Raw genomic sequence first — 17,305 nt, 5'->3', positions numbered from 1 at the left:
CCATGAAAAAATTATAAAGCCAGCTCTGGTAATAAATAATTGGGGGAATATTATTAAAATAACTTCATTTACTGGTTTAAGTGCTTATTTTATTTAGGTTAATCATTTCCTTTTGCAAGAAATTAAGGCTCTGAATTTGCCCCTGAGAACAGCTATGCCCACATCTCATAAGTTGTGCTCTCTTGCCATTAATTTCTAAATCCTGTATAAGTTACATTGGCTCAAGAAGTAGAAAACACAAGTAGGCTAAAACTTAACAACTTTTAAAAAAAAATTAGCAATTTTTAAAAAAATTAATTAATTAATTATTGGCTGCGTTGGGTCTTCATTGCTGCGCGTGGGCTTTCTCTAGTTGCGGTGAGCGGGGTCTACTCTTTGTTGCGGTGTGCAGGCTTCTCATTGTGGTGGCTTCTCTTTGTTGCAGAGCATGAGCTCTAGGCACGTGGGCTTCAGTAGTTGTGGCATGTGGGCTCAGTAGTTGTGGCTCGTGGGCTCTAGAGTGCAGGCTCAGTAGTTGTGGTGCATGGGCTTGTTGCTCTGTGGCATGTGGGATCTTCCCGGACCAGGGCTCGAACCCGTGTCCCCTGTATTGGCAGGCAGATTCCCAACCACTGTGCCACCAGGGAAGCCCTTAAAACCGAACAACTTTTAAAAAGTCACTGCTACAGTTAATTGCCTAAAATGCGTATGTATTACATACATAAGTGAGGGGGAAGTTCTAAAATGTCCACAACAAACAAGGGCCCGGGCACTTTAGCAAGAGTGGTTTTCAGGAGCAGGCTGGGGTTGTTTGAGGTGTGACTTAGCAACTGCAAACAATCAATCATTTGCAGAAGCCCTGACATCCTGGACTCCACACCTCAAACCCAGATGGTCCAAGTTTGAGCACCTAGTTTTTCTTCTTAGTTCATCTTGTGAGTCTTGTGCACTTGCCCAAGGTGGAAACTTGGGAGTCATCCATGTGATAAGTCCTGATGACTCCACCTCCCTGATGGCTTCAGAAGCCAGCCTATTCCTCCCTGTTCCCTCTTGCCTTCTTCAGCCACCCACCAGAGAGCCAGAAAATTGGCCCCAAATGTGGATCTGGTGGTGTCTTTTCTGGTTGAAGCCCTTCTTCGGCTCCTCCTGTGATGCAAAGTCCAAGCCCCTCGGCTCCCTAACCGTCCTGCCTGGCCTGATGTCCCATACCTTTTCCTCTGTACTTTGCCCTTCATCAACTCTGAACTGCTTATAGTTAAAGGCAGCCCTGATGATTCACACATTTGCATGTACTGTCCCTCTCCTGCTGGGATAAAGCCAGTCACCTGATTCCCTCCACTCCCCCCCCACCCCGGCTATGGGCTTCACTGTGCTCCTGCTGTGTGTGCCTGGCACTGGGATGCAGTAAGAAGACAGACGCAGTAATAAGCCTCCCCTTCATGGGCCCTACCTGTCTGTCTCTTTTGTGCATCCTGGGAGAGTAGAGTCAAGGTCACCATCCCTTTCTGAATCCCAATGCCAGGAAGGTGCCAAATCCAGGTGGGTCAGAGTGGGAAACACTGTGAATTAAACCCCCAGTGTCACAAGTCCCTGATGCCACACGCCGTCCCAGTCTCCCTGGGAGAGAGAGCTGGGTTCCAGTTTGGCCCTGCTGCTTGCTAGCTGAGCTGGCATTAGCAAAGCCGCCTTCTGTGCTTAAGTTTCTCCGTCTGTAATGGAGATGGTTGTTTGAGTAATAGGGTTAATAAAAGCTTATTAACCGATATGGGTTGAATGTTGTATTCTGCAAACGGAATACACATTTTAAAGTGTATTCACGTGGAATGGGTTGGGGGGCGTTCGTGAATGCCCATTTGCTGCTTCGGTCTCCTGGAATTGCAAGTATAGGTGGACATCTTCAAATGCTGGGGGAACAGTGGCCGGAGGGCACCCCGAAAAGAAACCTTGTAAGTTTTATTAAGAATGTGATTTATGAGTATGGTCCTTGGTATTCTGGGCGAGTGAGGGGTCGAAACCTTGTGGGTAGGGTCCGACAGAGTGGGACTCTCCCCTTGCCACGCCCCCCTCACCCCCAATTTGGGAGACTGTGCTGTGCGACCCCTGGCGAGCCGCTGCCCCTCTCTGGGCCCCTCTCGAGTGAGGCCTGGGGCCAGGGCCCCCCTCGGCCATCCCAGGCGCTGCCTGCCACGCGGTGACCCGATCTCCCGGGCACAAGCCCTGCTCCGCGCGCGGCCCAAGCCACCCGGTGGCTGCTTGCGGCGGCCCGCACACTCGGTTTCACCTTTTCTTTAACTTTATCCGAAGTTCCATCCTCTGCAGACCCGCCCTTCAAGGTCTGCACCCTCGAGAGGCCCTCCCGGAGCCCCCAGCGCGGACCGCCCGGCGGCGGTCCCTGCCGGAGCGCCAGTCGGACGAGCGGAGCCCCAAGCGCCCGGGGGCGGGGCCAGCGCCCCGGCAGCACGCCCGCCCATTGGTTGAGCGCGAGGGCGGTGCTGCGGCCGCCGTCACTGCCTGGCCTGGATTCCCAGGAGCGGAGTGCGCCTCGGGCTTTGTGCTTCGCGGCCGCCACTAGCTCGCGGGGGCGGGGCTTCTCCTGCCCAGCGTCCGCCCCTCCTGAACACACACATAGATGCCTGGAACTAACCAATCCTGAGGCTGCCTTAGCGGGGAGGCCCCCACCCCGTCGGGGCTCCGCCTCCTTTCTGGCCTGCATACGCCGTATTTCTCCGAAGAGCTCCGCCACTCGAGTCCAAACGCATCTGGGAAGCGAATCTACTCGCGCCCGCGGGGGTGGCATTGTCTGGGGAGGAAAGGGGGAGCTTCCTAGCTTCAAGGACGCGACCTCCTGCGGTCGCCGCTTTTCAGTGAGCGCATACCCGAAAGGGCGTTTAGTTGACCACCCAGCCGTCAAAAGTTCACCTAGCGCTCCCCCCGCCCAATCCCACCATTAAATCAACTAGATTCCAAGGGGAGGAATTTCCCGACTAAGTGCTGCCCGCGCCCCGGGGCTCCGGGGATTCGAACCTCGTCTGTCACGGTCTGGGGCGGGCGCGGGAGAGAAAGGCTTCGGATGGAAACAAAGTAAATTACGTTATGGAGTTTATAATATTCACACTTTCAGGGAGAGCCACGAGGCCCTGTGGTTAATGTGTCTGCAGGCCCATGACGCAACTGTTCCGTTTGGAAATTTCTGGAAAGCAGTAATTTTTGGAATAATAAATCTTTTTTTTTTAACCACGGGCTTTGGAAAGGAATGTAGCAAGATGTTATTAACATATGTCGTGCTATGGAAACATTTAAAAGGGGTTTTTAAAAAAAAGTTTTTGTTTTGTTTTTACCATATATCTACTTAACTGAGAAAAACCAAATTGATTTGAACTTAAAAAGGCAAAGAAACCAAAAGTGGCTGTATTTTTATAAGCATGTTATTTACCGCAGGGCCTTTGTTTTCTCCCAGTATTGCAGCTTTTAACCTTGCTTGGTTAGAAATTGGTAACGTTTAATTTTGATGTAGTTTGCAAGTTGACAGAAAACTGGCAAGAATTGTATCTAAATTCACTAGTTTTACCCCATTTGTTTTATTATCTCTCTGATATATTTATGTACACATAATATACATATTAATTTTTCCCCCCTGAATCATCGGAGAGTCAGATGCACGCATCTGATGTTCCTTTGCCTTTAATTCTTCGGGGGTATTTTCTAAGAACAAGAAAATGCTCTTACACGACCTCCGTATGATACTTAAAATCAGGGTATTAACACTGACGCAGTATTTGAATCCACAGTCTGTTATATAAATCTCATCTGTTGTCCCAGTGTTGTCTATCATCGATAATACTTCTACCTGGTCCAGATTCCAACCTCGGAGCACACTTGGTGTTTAGTTGCTTTGACTGTTGATTTTGTACTAAGGCAAAAAAAAGATCTTAAGAGAAACTTTGTAAAGCTCTCGTTGATGCCTGGTGGCTATTCTGACACAGTCACTACAGGAATATTTGGGGGTAGAATGGTATAATGGATCAAAAATATTTCTTAATCATCTAGCAGAGTTTCTGAAAATGTATTTTTAGTTTTCAAATTTTTATTGAAGTATAGTTATTTACAGTGTTGTGTTAGTTTCAAGTGTACAGCAAAGTGATTCAGTTATATTAAAAATGTATTTTTAAATAGAGGTCAGTTTTAGAAGGGCGTACACATACATAGGAAAAAATAAAAAAACTTGTGCTGATATGCAAGGATGTTGCTACCCACCCTCCACTTCATCCACATTCCCCTCCCCACAGGCAGTCACGGGGCACATTTCTTGTGTCCCTTCCAGACGGACATATGACCTATTTGTCCTTTTCTTTCCCCCTCATTTTAAGATGTAATTTCCGTACAGCAGAGTTCACCCATTTTGGTGTAATGTTCTGTGAGTTTTGACTGATTATATAGTCATGTAACCACTTCCACAGTCTAGATATGGAATCGTTCCATCATCTTCCAAATTTCTGTGTGTCATTTGCAGTTCCAGCCCCTGGTTACCGCTAATGTGTTCACTGTCCCTATAGTTTTGCTTTTTCCAGGATGTCATATAAAATGGGATCCTAGAATGTGTAGCTTTGGAGACCGGCTTCTTACACTCAATACCCTGCATTTGAAATTCATCCCTGTGTTGTGGAAATCGGCACTTCATTCTATTTTGACGGCTCCCTAGAGTTTGTTGCATGGAGAGACAATGTTTATCCATTCCCCAGTTGAGGGATATTTAGTTTGTTTCTAGTTTGGGGTGATTACAAATGTAGCCACTATAAACATTCAAATACAGGTCTTTGTGTGTACATAAGTGTTTTGTTCTTCACTTCACCCGGGTAAACCCCTGGGTTCTGTGGTAAGGATCAGAAGTATATGTTTAACGTTATAAGAAACGACCAAACTGTCTCCCACACTAGCTGTCCATTTTGTATTCCCACAATGTACATCTCTTTCCTTTTTCCACGAACGAGCTATGTTCTTTAGACACTTTTTTCCCCTTAATGCTATCTTGGAAGTGACTCCAACATCAAAATACATAGAGCCACTTCCATTTTCACAGCTGCGTACTATTCTACTTCCTTGATCCACATTAATTTATTTACACAGTCTCCTGCTTTGGACTTTTACATTGTTTACAGGCTTTTGCAGTTATAAACCCCAATGGTTAATGTCCTGTAGGGTAAAGAATATCCTTGTCTAGGTGTCTAAGTGCACATATGGTCCTTGTCTGCAGGATAATTCGTAGCAGTAGAAATACCAAGGTCAAATTGCACCTGTCTCCTTTGCTTTATACCACATCTCTTAAACCAGTTGGCATTTCTGTAGATCTCTCTCTGGGGAAAGCATCGTTTGGTGAAGAACCTTCCACTTATTTCAGAGGGTCCAACCAGAGGATGCTGACTCTGCTCCCTCCTTCCCACTCTGCCGGTCTGCTTAGAGTTCAGTTTTCAATCTTCTCAGCGGGGTGTAGTGAAAAAGCCACTTGAGGTGAGAGTTTCAGGAGGGTAGTGGCTGCTTCTGCTAGTGGAACTGGAGACCAGGGGCTTTTGGAAACTTTAGGGGAGAATTGGAAGGAAATTGAGGCCAGCAGCCCACGGCAGCTTGGGTGGGGGGTGGGGGATGGGAGAGGGACGAACAAGGAACTTGTGTGTTTGGAGGAGGGAGGTCTGGGCGTGTGGATGTTGCATACACACACGTCATGTACCTGTCCTGGGAAGGTCCATAGCTCCCGGACTGCTGGGCATTTTCTTGAGAAGGCTGCCATCGTCTCTGGCAGAAACAGCCTGGGTGTGGTGGCCCTCTGAGCCAGGGCTGCTGGGACTGTGGCTGTGGCTCATTTGGTGTCTATAAAAGGGCAGGGCAAGGTGCACAGGGAGAGGCGAGTCAGACGCCTCCTCCATTTTCTTCTTGCCAGATGTGTGGTTTTCATAATTCAACTTGGGTGGGGGACACCCGCAGTGGCATTTCTATTAAATAAGATAAAGTACTTGGAAACGGAATGGGAGACACCCAGAGCAGACTTATCATTATCAAAGTATAGTCTTCAAAAGTTAAAATACACAACTCGTATGCAAAGAAAAAAAAAAAGCACAAAAAAAGCACCTGTCAACACTTTTAACCCTTTAGTGAGGGCACCGGCTGGATGGTAAAGCCAAAGCATGTATAGTCACTGAACTAGGATTGCAAAGTTAGATATGGGGACACTTAATGTCCCAGGGGCAATAAACCTGTCATTTTTGGAGGTTATTTCTTCTATGGGATAAAAAATGATTTACAACGTATCCATCTATAAGTTGACATCTGGCTTCCTGGAGTTGAGGCGCTAATAGAAATAGTGAATCAGGGACTTCCCTGGTAGCGCAGTGGTTAAGACTCTGCGTTCCCAAGGCAGGGGGCCCAGGTTCAATCCCTGGTCAGGGAACTAGATCCCACATGCGTGCCACAACAAGAGTTTGCATGCTGCAACTAAGGAGCCCTCGAGCTTCAACTAAGGAGCCTGCCTGCTGCAAATAAGACCCAGCACAACCAAATAAATAAATAAATACTTAAAAAAAAAAAGTAAATCAATCACAGGTAAGTTTCACTGTATTGAAACTTACCTGTGATCATTTGCCTGGGTTGGCAAATGATCCAGCCCATTGCTTGCTTTTGTAAATAAAGTTTTATTGGACACAATGCATTTGTCCCCATAAGCCTTCTTTGGGCCGTTTTCACGCCACAGCGGCAGAGTGGACTAGTTGTGACACCGAACATAAGCCCCAAACATATGCTTTGTGACCCTCCATGGGAAAATGTTGCCAGCTCCTTTGCTGGAGAATGAAGTTGTTCTCACATGGGCCTCTTAGGCAGGGCTCCAGAGGAAGATTGAATAGCCCTGTGGTTACCCTCTGGCCTTGTTTGTGAGTGTTGGATCGTTTTTCTTAGCATTGTCTAGGCCGGAAAGCTTATGTGTTTGGGAAGTTTTTGTGAGGTCTTTGCTGACACCTCTTTTGAACTTAAGGGCTGACCCTCAGATGCAGCCCCAGCCCAGGAAACAGGCCCTTTCCTGCTCACACATGTGCTTTCCCAGAGGGTGGAGTCTTTGTGGGTCCTAAATAGTTGTCTGCTTTCTATATTGCTTCCTGCCATGGAGTTCCTTGGGTCCTCGTAGACAGATTATTAATGACAATGGAAATAATAATAATGCCCAGAGTAGCTAACTGATATCCAGCCTACACTGTGTCTATCAAAGAATCCAGTTCCTTACCTGCATCCCCTCTTTTAAGAGTGAGAAGGAGTTAAGGGTTTATCATCCCCATTTGACAGACAAGAAAACTGAGGCTGTCATGGATTCTTTAGAGAAAGCTTTGTGGCATGCCTGTGGGTGGAGAGCTGTATGCGTGTCACTCCTCCCCCTGACTGGGTGGACCCTGTGGATGGCCGTGTCCTTCTTGAGACCCAGGAATGTCGGGTTCATGCTGCATCTCAGCTGAGCAAGTCTTCTCTCCTCTGTGAGATGGAGACAATGTTACTTACCCCGCTCCCTCCCGGGGTCTTTGTTAGAATTAAGTAAGAATCCAATGGGGGGGTGTATGTAAACGCCGAAAATCCTACACAGACATTGGTGGGGTTAACTCCATCCTGTTCCTATTACAGCTTCTTAATTGTTTCTTGATCCATGTAGAAAATCAGACTATGCACCTAGGCATGGATGCTTCAAATTTTCCATGTAATTTTTCATGGTGTTTTGTGAAGCTCCTGCAACTCGGAGTTCTTGGATGAATTCCTGAGCCACTGGCTAAAATCTGGGGGCTTAGAACTGCTCCAAAGGCCTTTCTTTTGCCTCCTTTCTGTCTTTTCAGACCTGGGTCTACTGAGCTCCTGTTGGGTGCAAGGCCCTGTCCTAGGAGTGGGTGTCGTGGGATCCAGTGCACTGAATGGAGCAGGAGTGGCCCTGCCCCCTAAGCTCCCCTCCAGACAGACAGTCAACAAGCACCCAAGATAATTTTCGAGAGTGATAAGTGCTGTAAGAAAAATGTCATAGGATCATGTGTTAGAACGTGGTTCAAGAAGGAGAAAGTGACTTCCAGAGGGGAGGTCAGGGAAGGTCTTTCTAAGGGTTGAGACCTGAAGGTTGAGAAGGAGCTAGTTATGGGAGGATAAGGGGAGGATGCTGCAGCCAGAGCAGCAGATGCAAAGGTCCTGTGGTAGGGCTGAGCCTGGGTGTGTGAGGGGCAGGAAGGATGCTGGAGTGGCGACTGCCTGGGTTTGGGAGAAGGACTCAGAGAGACTGCAGGCACTAGACCACGTGAGACCCGTAGGCTTTGGCAAGGAGTTTCTTTCGCTAAGCCTCTGCTGTCCAATACAAGAGCCAGTAGCCCCCCCAATTTTAAAATTAAAATTGAAATGCAATGAAAAGTTTGGTTCCTCAGTAGAAGCTGGAACCTTCTACTGTGCACTCTTGGTGGGAATGTAAAATGGTGCAGCCGCTGTGCAAAGTAGTATGGTGGTTCCTCAAAAAATTAGAAGTATTTTGGAAATTAATCCCTTGTCAGTCACATTGTTTGCAAATATTTTCTCCCATTCTGTAGGTTGTGTGTTCATTTTCTTTATGGTTTCCTTTGCTGTGCAAAAGCTTTTAAGCGTAATTAGGTCCCATTTGTTTATTTTTGTTTCATTACTCTAGGAGACGGATCCAAAAAGATATTGCTGTGGTTTACGTCAATATTTTGTAATAACCTAAAAGGAAAAGTATCTGAAAAAGAATAGAAGTATATATATATATATAGAACTGAATCACTGTGCTGTACACCTGGAACTAACACAACATTGTGTGAATCAACTATACTTCAATAAAAACATTAAAAATAAAAGTACCACATGATTCAACAATTCACTTCTGGGTATATACATAAAAGAACTGAAAGTAGAGTCTTGAAGAGATATTTGTACACCCATTATCACAGCAGCATGACTCACAGTGAGCAAAAGGTCTAAGTAACCCTAGAGTCAATTGACAGATGAATGGATAAACAAAATGTGGTATATACACACAATGAAATAGTATTACCCTTAAAAAGGAAGGAAGCTTTTATTTTTTATGGCAAAACCAGCTCTATTTATTAATCATGATTTGCACATTCCACATCTCTTATTCAATGACTCTTTTTTCCCCCGGCACCTTTGGATCCTGACAAGCTTGGAGAGAATTAAAATTCCAGAAAATTTTGCCTAAGAACCTATACAAAGCTTGGATTCTCCCCTTTTTGACATACATGATTGACTTTCATTGTATAAACGTAAGCAGCTACAGCTATTCAAGCTAGCTCATCTTACTGTGTATAGATGTTTTCCTCCTTATCAAGATATAGTCGAGCACCCACTGGTGATGTTGTCAACAAGAATTCTGCCTTTGTTAAAAAAGAAGGAACTTCTGACACATGCTGCAACATGGATGAACCTGGAGGACATGATGCTCAGTGAAATAAGCCAGACATGAAAGGACAAACACGATCTGATTCCACTCATAGCAGGTCCCCAGGAGAGTCAAATCCATAGAGACAGGAAGTAGATGGTGGGGGCCAGGGGCTGGGGGAGGGGCTGGGGAGTCAGTGTTTCACGGGGACAGAATTTCAGTTTGGGAAGATGAGAAAGTTCTGGAGATGGACCGTGGGCATGGTTGCACGACAGTGTGAATGTCCTTAATGCCACTGAGCTGTGCGCTTAAAAATGGTTAAGATGGTCAGTTTTACGCCTATTTTGCTGCAATTAAAAAGTAATTGGTTCCTTGTTGCACTAACCACACTCCACGGGGAAGTGGCTACCGTGTTGGACAGTGCCAGTGGAGACCATTTCCATCATCACAGAAAGTTCCATCCAACAGCAATGCTCATGTGGGAGTGTGGCTTCAGAAGCCTCTTCAGTTCCCTGGGTCTGGTTGGTGGGGTCCACGTGGGCCGGAATGTTCATTTCAGCAATCAAAGGGCCTGAGGATTTGGAGTGAAGAACACTCCCCAGCTTCCAAATCACGTTCCAAGGTGTGCACGGAGTGAGCAAAGAAGGCATCCAGGGAACAGGCTCTGCTGTGGCCGAGGTCTTTCCAGCCTCAGGGAAGCCATCGGTCCAGGGACAAATTTGCTGGCAGCCTGGAAAGGGAGGGCTGGTCATGGAAGCCCAGGTCAGATGCTGAGGGACCAATATTAAGGGGAATCAGGAAGTCATGAGTAGTGAGACATCGGGAGAGAGGGGATGTGTTCCAAGCTGCTGCAGGAAGCCAGGGAAGAGTCCAGTCTTCAGTGGACATGTTCGGTTGCATCAAATAAGAAACTCCAGCCGCAAAATCCATGCACAGCCTCTGCCCGCCATCCGCAGAGCCCCCTCCTTTCCCATTCATGATCTCCTGCAGGTCACAGCAGAAATGCCACCTCCCCTTACTTCCAGCACGGTGCTTGCTGTTTATGCAGTTATACTTTTAAATAATGAATATGTCTCCTCCATTGGACCATGTGGTCCCAAAGGCAGGGTCTGCGGCCACCATGTTCCTGCAGCAGCTGTAATATCTAGATCAGTGCAAGCAAATGTGTGTTGAAGCAATGAATGACCTTTGGGCCATTTGCTTAACCACCTTGCGCCTCAGTTTCCCCATTTGTAAAATGGAGAAAATGGAGATCATTATCTATTTATTTATTTTAAAGCGTTCTTATCTTTAAAACATTTTTTTTAAATTAATTAATTCATTTTTGGCTGCATTGGGTCTTCGTTGCTGTGCGTGGGCTTTCTCTAGTTGCGGCGAGCCAGGGCTACTCTTCATTGCGGTGCGCAGTTTTCTCATTGTCACAGCTTCTCTTGTTGTGGAGCACGGGCTCTAGGCATGTGGGCTCAGTAGTTGTGGCTCGCGGGCTCTAGAGCGCAGGCTCAGTAGTTGTGGCTCACGGGCTTAGTTGCTCCGCGGCATGTGGGATCTTCCCGGACCAGGGCTCAAACCCGTGTCCCCTGCATTGGCAGGCGGATTCTTAACCACTGCGCCACCAGGGAAGCCCCAGATATATCTATTTACACCAGTACTGCAGCTGCGTGCCGGAGCTGGCTTGCTAAAGCCAATTGTGTGATTTTCAGGAAATCTGGTTCTTAAACAAGCTGTTGTTAAAATTTAAATGACGTCAACTTACAATTAAACAAATTATGTTTAAAACAAAGGTAATAAATACTCCAAACTCACCACTTCCTAATCATCTCACTACATTTTCCTACGATTTATGCTTTTGAGGTTATTTGCTACTATTGGATATATACAATAGATGTACTATTTAATGCTGTGATACTATGTATCTCTTACTGGCTCCACGTTCAGTAACTATAGGTGGGGTAGCTTGAAAAGAACCATGGTGGGAGTATTTACACCATAGAAATTGGCAAACGCTATAAAGCAGAGCATCTCTGCCCCGCTCCCTGAAGAAGCTGTCAAGCATCTACAAGCCCGTCACTGGCTTGGGGGCTGAAATGAGTTAATAGTTGGGCCTGGTACGTAGCAAGTGCTGTAGAAGTGAGCTGTTACTGTTATTATTTTGTTTGGCTTGCACTTCCTCATCCAGATTCGCTGTTGTGCAGACAGGAATTGGGCAAAGCCACTGACCAGCTGTTTTCTTTCTCTCTCCAGTGTGTCCGACCGTCTGTAAGTCTCACGGCTGCACCGCTGAGGGTCTCTGTTGCCACAGTGAGTGCTTGGGCAACTGCTCTGAGCCTGACGACCCCACCAAGTGTGTGGCCTGTCGCAACTTCTACCTGGATGGCAGGTGCGTGGAGACCTGCCCGCCCCCCTACTACCACTTCCAAGACTGGCGCTGTGTGAACTTCAGCTTCTGCCAGGACCTGCACAACAAATGCAAGAACTCTCGGAGGCAGGGCTGCCACCAGTATGTCATTCACAATAACAAGTGCATCCCTGAGTGCCCCTCCGGGTACACGATGAATTCCAGCGAGTGAGTCCTGGGTACGGGTTCCGGGGTTGGGGGCAGGCGGTAAAGAGGGGAAGGGGCAGGGGGTTGGCGTTGGTGATGCTGCCCTATTAAAACTGTGTGGAAAACTAGAGTTAACTGACTGAGCGAGGAAGCTGCTGGTGATCAGTGACACGCGTGGGTCTCCCGGATGCCACCCCTGCTTCCTGGTTTTGGTGCTGGCCTTTGGAACAGGAGTCAACAAACTTTCTCTTGCAAAGGGCCAGAGGGTAAATATTTTCTGCATCTTGCATACCGAAAATGTAAAGCTTTCTATGATTAGCATTGAAAATAGAAGTCTTGCGCAGAAGTCACTGCGCTTCCCTGGTGGCGCAGTGGTTGAGAATCCGCCTGCCAATGCAGGGGACACGGGTTCGAGCCCCGGTCCGGGAAGATCCCACAGGCTGCGGAGCAGCTAAGCCCGTGCGCCACAACTACTGAGCCTGCGCTCTAGAGCCCGTGAGCCACCACTACTGAGCCCGCGAGCCACAACTACTGAAGCCCGCGTGCCACAGTTACTGAAGCCCGTGTGCCTAGAGCCCGTGCTCCGCAGCAAGAGAAGCCACCGCAGTGAGAAGCCCGCGCACCACAACGAAGAGTAGCGCCCGCTCACCGCAACCAGAGAAAAGCCCGTGTGCAGCAACAAAGACCGAACGCAGCCAGAAACAACAAATAAATACAATTAAAAAAAAAAAGAAAATAGAAGTTTTGGTTTTGTATACAGCCCTTTAGATGGTCCGATTGTTCCCACTGATGTAGCTGCCCGACTCTCACAACCAAGATCAGAACTCAGATATTTTAAATGTTTTCTCCAAGCTGGATCTGGGTGGTGTCCTGAGATTAACCTGGAGTGCCAGGAAGAAGGATTCAATTCTAGATTGTTCTCAAGGCTTTGTTGTCTTTTGAAGGACAATGCCATCAAACCATTTCCTACTATTTAGGTGAGAAAAAGCAAGGTTTTCTCTCCCCGACGGTGAGTCAGATTTCCTACCCACATCTCAGACTTTTTGTTCATGCTGTTAGCTTCTCAGATGAGCTATTTTGGTGTCTCAGGGCTGTAACTGAGTTTTAAAAATCTGTTTCCTGATTTTTATGTTGAGGGTCTGAAAAAAACAAACAACACAAAAACAAATCAGAAACAGACGTACGTCTAAGGGCCTTGAGCTGACCTGCATACGTAAAAAACCTTCCTCTTGAGACTTGAAAATGAGCCAAGTGAGCAGGTTCTGGTGGGAAATTTTATTTCCCTGAGTGGGGAGGGTGGGAAGGAAAACAATCTTTATTCCGGTTCCTAGGAGCCTCTCTTTGAGTGATTGTGAAACCTGCAAGTACAGTATGTTTTGTTTTACTCATTTTTGATAAAACCTATCAAGTGGCTTTGTTGACCAAAAATAGGCTTCTGTAAATCACCTTTGCATGCCAGACAGAGCTATTTTTTCTTCTTTGGGGCCAGTTTATCAGTAAGATTGGGAAAATTATCGTATTCCTCTTGATTTATTTGGTTTTTTTTTTTTCACGTTTGAGATAAAGCATGGATATTAACATCTTCCACTAAACTAAAGACGCTGGCTTTAAAGTTTTTTTTTTTTTTTTTTGATCATAACAAAGATCTGAAAAATAGAACAGCTTCCTTTGATGTTTTGCTGATGCCGGTGACCCCAGGATTGAAGCCCCAGGAAATTGACAGCTTGTCCTGTGATGCTCGGGACGTTTACTGAGTGAAAGAGGGGTTAGTGAGGGATGTTAATTATGACCCATCATGGCAGTATTTTACTTTGTAGGTTAAAAAAATTTTTGTTTTCCTTCTGAAGCTTTTATTTTATTTTGTGAAAGACTTCAGTGCTGTCGTGTTTTCTAATGTGGTTTGTTATTAAAAAGGGCCAGATATGTTTTCTTCCATTCTTTTGGCTTATCTGGGAACTAGTTCTTTTTTTTTTTTTTTCTTTTAATATGTATTTATTTATTTACTTATTTGGCTGCACTGGGTCTTAGTTGCGGCATGCGGGATCCTTCAGTTGCGGCACACGGGATCTTCGCTGTGGCATGCGGCTCTTTTAGTTGCATCATGCGGGATCCAGTTCCTTGACAAGGGATCAAACCCAGACCCCCTGCACTGGGAGCGTGGAGTCCCAACCACTGGACTGCCAGGGAAGTCCCTGGGAAGTAGTTCTTGATATTATTAGAGCAGAGGTCTGGGAACCCATGTGGGTTCATTAAGAGGCGTCACCATCTATGGTCGTTCCCAGATACCTGGTGGGGTGCTCTTTAGTGAGATGAGGAGGATTAGATATTTGGGGTGCATGTTAAGGGTGTGGAGAATTCTCTGCCTCTTGATCTTTGCATGGCTGGTTTCTCGTTGTCATCCAGGTCACAGGCTTAAACGTCACTTCTTTTGAGACTCCTTCCCCGTATGACCTTCTTTCTGAACTAGCCATCTGGTTGCTCTTGGGCACAACACTCCATTTTAACTCTTTTCATGCTATTTACCACTAGCTGATATTTTAATTGTCAATTTATTAATTTTCCCCAACGAGACCATACGCTTCACAAGTGTATCAGCTAGCTTATGCTGTGTAACAAACCACCCCAGCACTTAGTGACTTAAAACAACACTCATTTATGATTTCTAATGAGTCTGTGCATTGACTGGAGGTTTGTCTGGCTTGGGCTGGGTCAGCTCTGATGAGATGGTACAAGCTAACCTCTCATATCCTGCATGGGCAGTTGGGACCTCTCTCCATGTGTAGCCAGGAAGGGCATGCTTTACTGGGTAAGTACTTCTTAAGCCACTGCTGTATCACGTTTGCTAACCTCCCATTGGCCAAAGCAATTCATATGGCCAAGCCCAGATTCCATGGGCGAGAAGGCAGACTCCACTTCTTGGTGGGAAGGGCTGGAAAGAACGTGTGGATTTCCCACAGGGAAAATAGGTTGTTTGTTCACGCCTGTGTGCCTGTGGTTTATAACTGCCATTGGCAAGGGGCCGGATAGTAACTATTTTCAGCTCTGAGGTCTGTGTGGTTGCAGCTACTCTACTCCGGCCTTATAGAGTGATAGCAGCCATTGATGATATTCAACCCAGCGGCTGTGGGTGTGTTCCAATATAGCTCTATTTACAACAACCAGTGGCCAGCTGGAGTTGACCTGTGGGCTGTAGTTTGCTTACCTTTGGCTTAGAGCATCATCTATCACATGATAAATGCTCAGTGGATATTTGTAGAACCAACAAAAGAACCCAAACATTTGGTCATTATTCTGTTTCCACCCCAGCTGCTCTGACACCAACTGGCTGTACTGCAATAGAGCTCAACCTCAACCACCTGGCTTAGCATCAGACCCACAGGTTAAAGCCTTGGTTCTCCATCAGACCAACTTTACTTCACAATGCCAGCCACAATTTGGGAGTCCCCAGGTCACCCACACTTCTGATTGGCTGGCTATAAATTTTGAGGCTCCCGCAAACTCCCTGGGTTCAATAATTTGCTAGGACAACTCACAGAGCTGAAAAAAAAAAAGTCTATACTATTCTGTTGGTCCAAGCCTATTGATGGTAGCACCTTGGGTTAGGGATGCTTGCAGCGCTTACCTGGGCATGTATCACTCATAGCGAGCTCTACAGACACTCTCCCATGGGGGCCCTTATTTATGGCTGGACCAGCTCTGAGGTTCCTATTATGATCCCAGGATGCACTTCAGTGAGAAACCATCAGGGAACCTCAAAGAACAAGATTTTTTACTCACAGGTCCTGGAGGGCCACACAGTAGAGTCGTGGGGAGCAGGGGTGGGGAGAGGGAGAGAGGGGAGAAAAAGAGTGGGAGGGAGGAAGGGAGAGAGAGAGAGGAGGGGGGTTCTGCTTTTATTAGGGTATGAGGGTGGGGTATCTAGGGTTTTATGGGTTCACTCTATGGTGAATTTAAAGTTTAAGAGCAGGAATTAGGGCACAGGAAGGGGGAAGCAGGGTCAGTCAAGTGGTCAGTTATCTAGGTTCCCCAAGGCTTTCTGAAAGAGCCCCCTTCATGGGTGGGGGCAGCCTAATTCCTTATCTGGTTGTTTTGCTGGTGGCTGGGTCATAGACCCGGTGTTACATTTACTCAAGACAGATGTCTTTTTTTTTTTTTTTTTTTTTGCGGTACGTGGGCCTCTCACTGTTGTGGCCTCTCCCGTTGCGGAGCACAGGCTCCGGACGTGCAGGCTCAGCGGCCATGGCTCACGGGCCCAGCCGCTCCGCGGCATGTGGGATCTTCCCGGACCGGGGCACGAACCCGTGTCCCCTGCATCGGCAGGAAGATTCTTAACCACTGCGCCACCAAGGAAGCCTGACAGATGTCTTTTGAAATAGATGCCTCAGCTGTCAGAAAGCTTCATGTCAGGCTTACAATTGCAATTACAATTACAATTACAGCTTTATTATTATGGATGAACAGAGGCTGGGAGAGTTCCAGACGCAGGGCTCCTATCCCCTCATGGAATCAGAGATATCACCCTTCCAGCATAGCTGTGTGTTCACCAGCCAGAAAAATGGACTGAGTTGGTGTCCAGAGTTTTCCTTTGGGTTTTACTACATAGGTGTGATTGGTTGAATCATTGGCCGTGGGTTTGAACTCCATCTCCAGCCCCGCTTCTCTCTCTGGAGGTCAAGTGGTTGATGCAACCCTCCAAATCACATATTTGGTCTTTCTGGTGACCAGCCCCTCCAAGTCACCTCATTAGCACAACAAAGATGCTCCTATAACTCAGGAAATTCCAAGGACTTTTGAAGCTCTGCACCAGGACCTGGGACAAAGACCAGATGTGTTTTTTTTTTTTTTTTCTGTCCTTTCAATTTTCTTTCTTTTTCTTTTTTAACATCTTTATTGGAATATAATTGCTTTACAATGGTGTGTTACTTTCTGCTGTATAACAAAGTGAATCAGCTATACATATACATATATCCCCATATCTCCTCCCTCTTGCATCTCCCTCCCACCCTCCCTATCCCACCCCTCTAGGTGGTCACCGGTGACCAAGATCTTTCTGAAGAATCAAATATGCAGGGGTGTGGTTACAACAATTACTGTTGTTATTTACAACAGTAGCAACAATGATACCACTAATAAAAAGTGATCATCATAGCAATGGACCAACGATTTTTAGTTTCTATGTGCTGAGTGCTTTAGGTGGTATATATCATTCAGTCCTTATCACTACCTGCCCCGTGAAGATTGCCTCCGTTTCACAGATGAGGACACAGATCTTGAGAACGTAACAGTTGGGAATCTTGAGGTTTCATACGACAGAACCCCAATTCAAACTGGCTCAAGCAAGATTAAAGGAGTTTATTGATGACTGTAACCAA

General features: G+C 46.5%; 1 protein-coding gene across 2 annotated transcripts in view; it reads left to right on the top strand.

Annotated features, from left to right (window-relative positions):
* Positions 1–17,305, top strand: part of INSR (insulin receptor) — a 127,195-nt gene that overhangs the window by 66,531 nt on the left and 43,359 nt on the right. For both annotated transcript variants that reach the window (XM_029215667.1, XM_029215668.1), the window contains exon 3: positions 11,633–11,954. In XM_029215667.1, coding sequence (XP_029071500.1) covers positions 11,633–11,954 — 322 coding nt within the window. The remainder of the gene's footprint in view (positions 1–11,632; positions 11,955–17,305) is intronic.

This window comes from Monodon monoceros, unplaced genomic scaffold (assembly GCF_005190385.1).
Source record: "Monodon monoceros isolate NGI ecotype Baffin Bay Population unplaced genomic scaffold, NGI_Narwhal_1 Super_Scaffold_12, whole genome shotgun sequence".
In the NCBI taxonomy this organism is placed as follows: Eukaryota; Metazoa; Chordata; class Mammalia; order Artiodactyla; family Monodontidae; genus Monodon; species Monodon monoceros.
The sequence above is the reverse complement of the archived record's forward strand: the minus strand, read 5'-3'. Positions and strand labels throughout refer to the sequence as shown.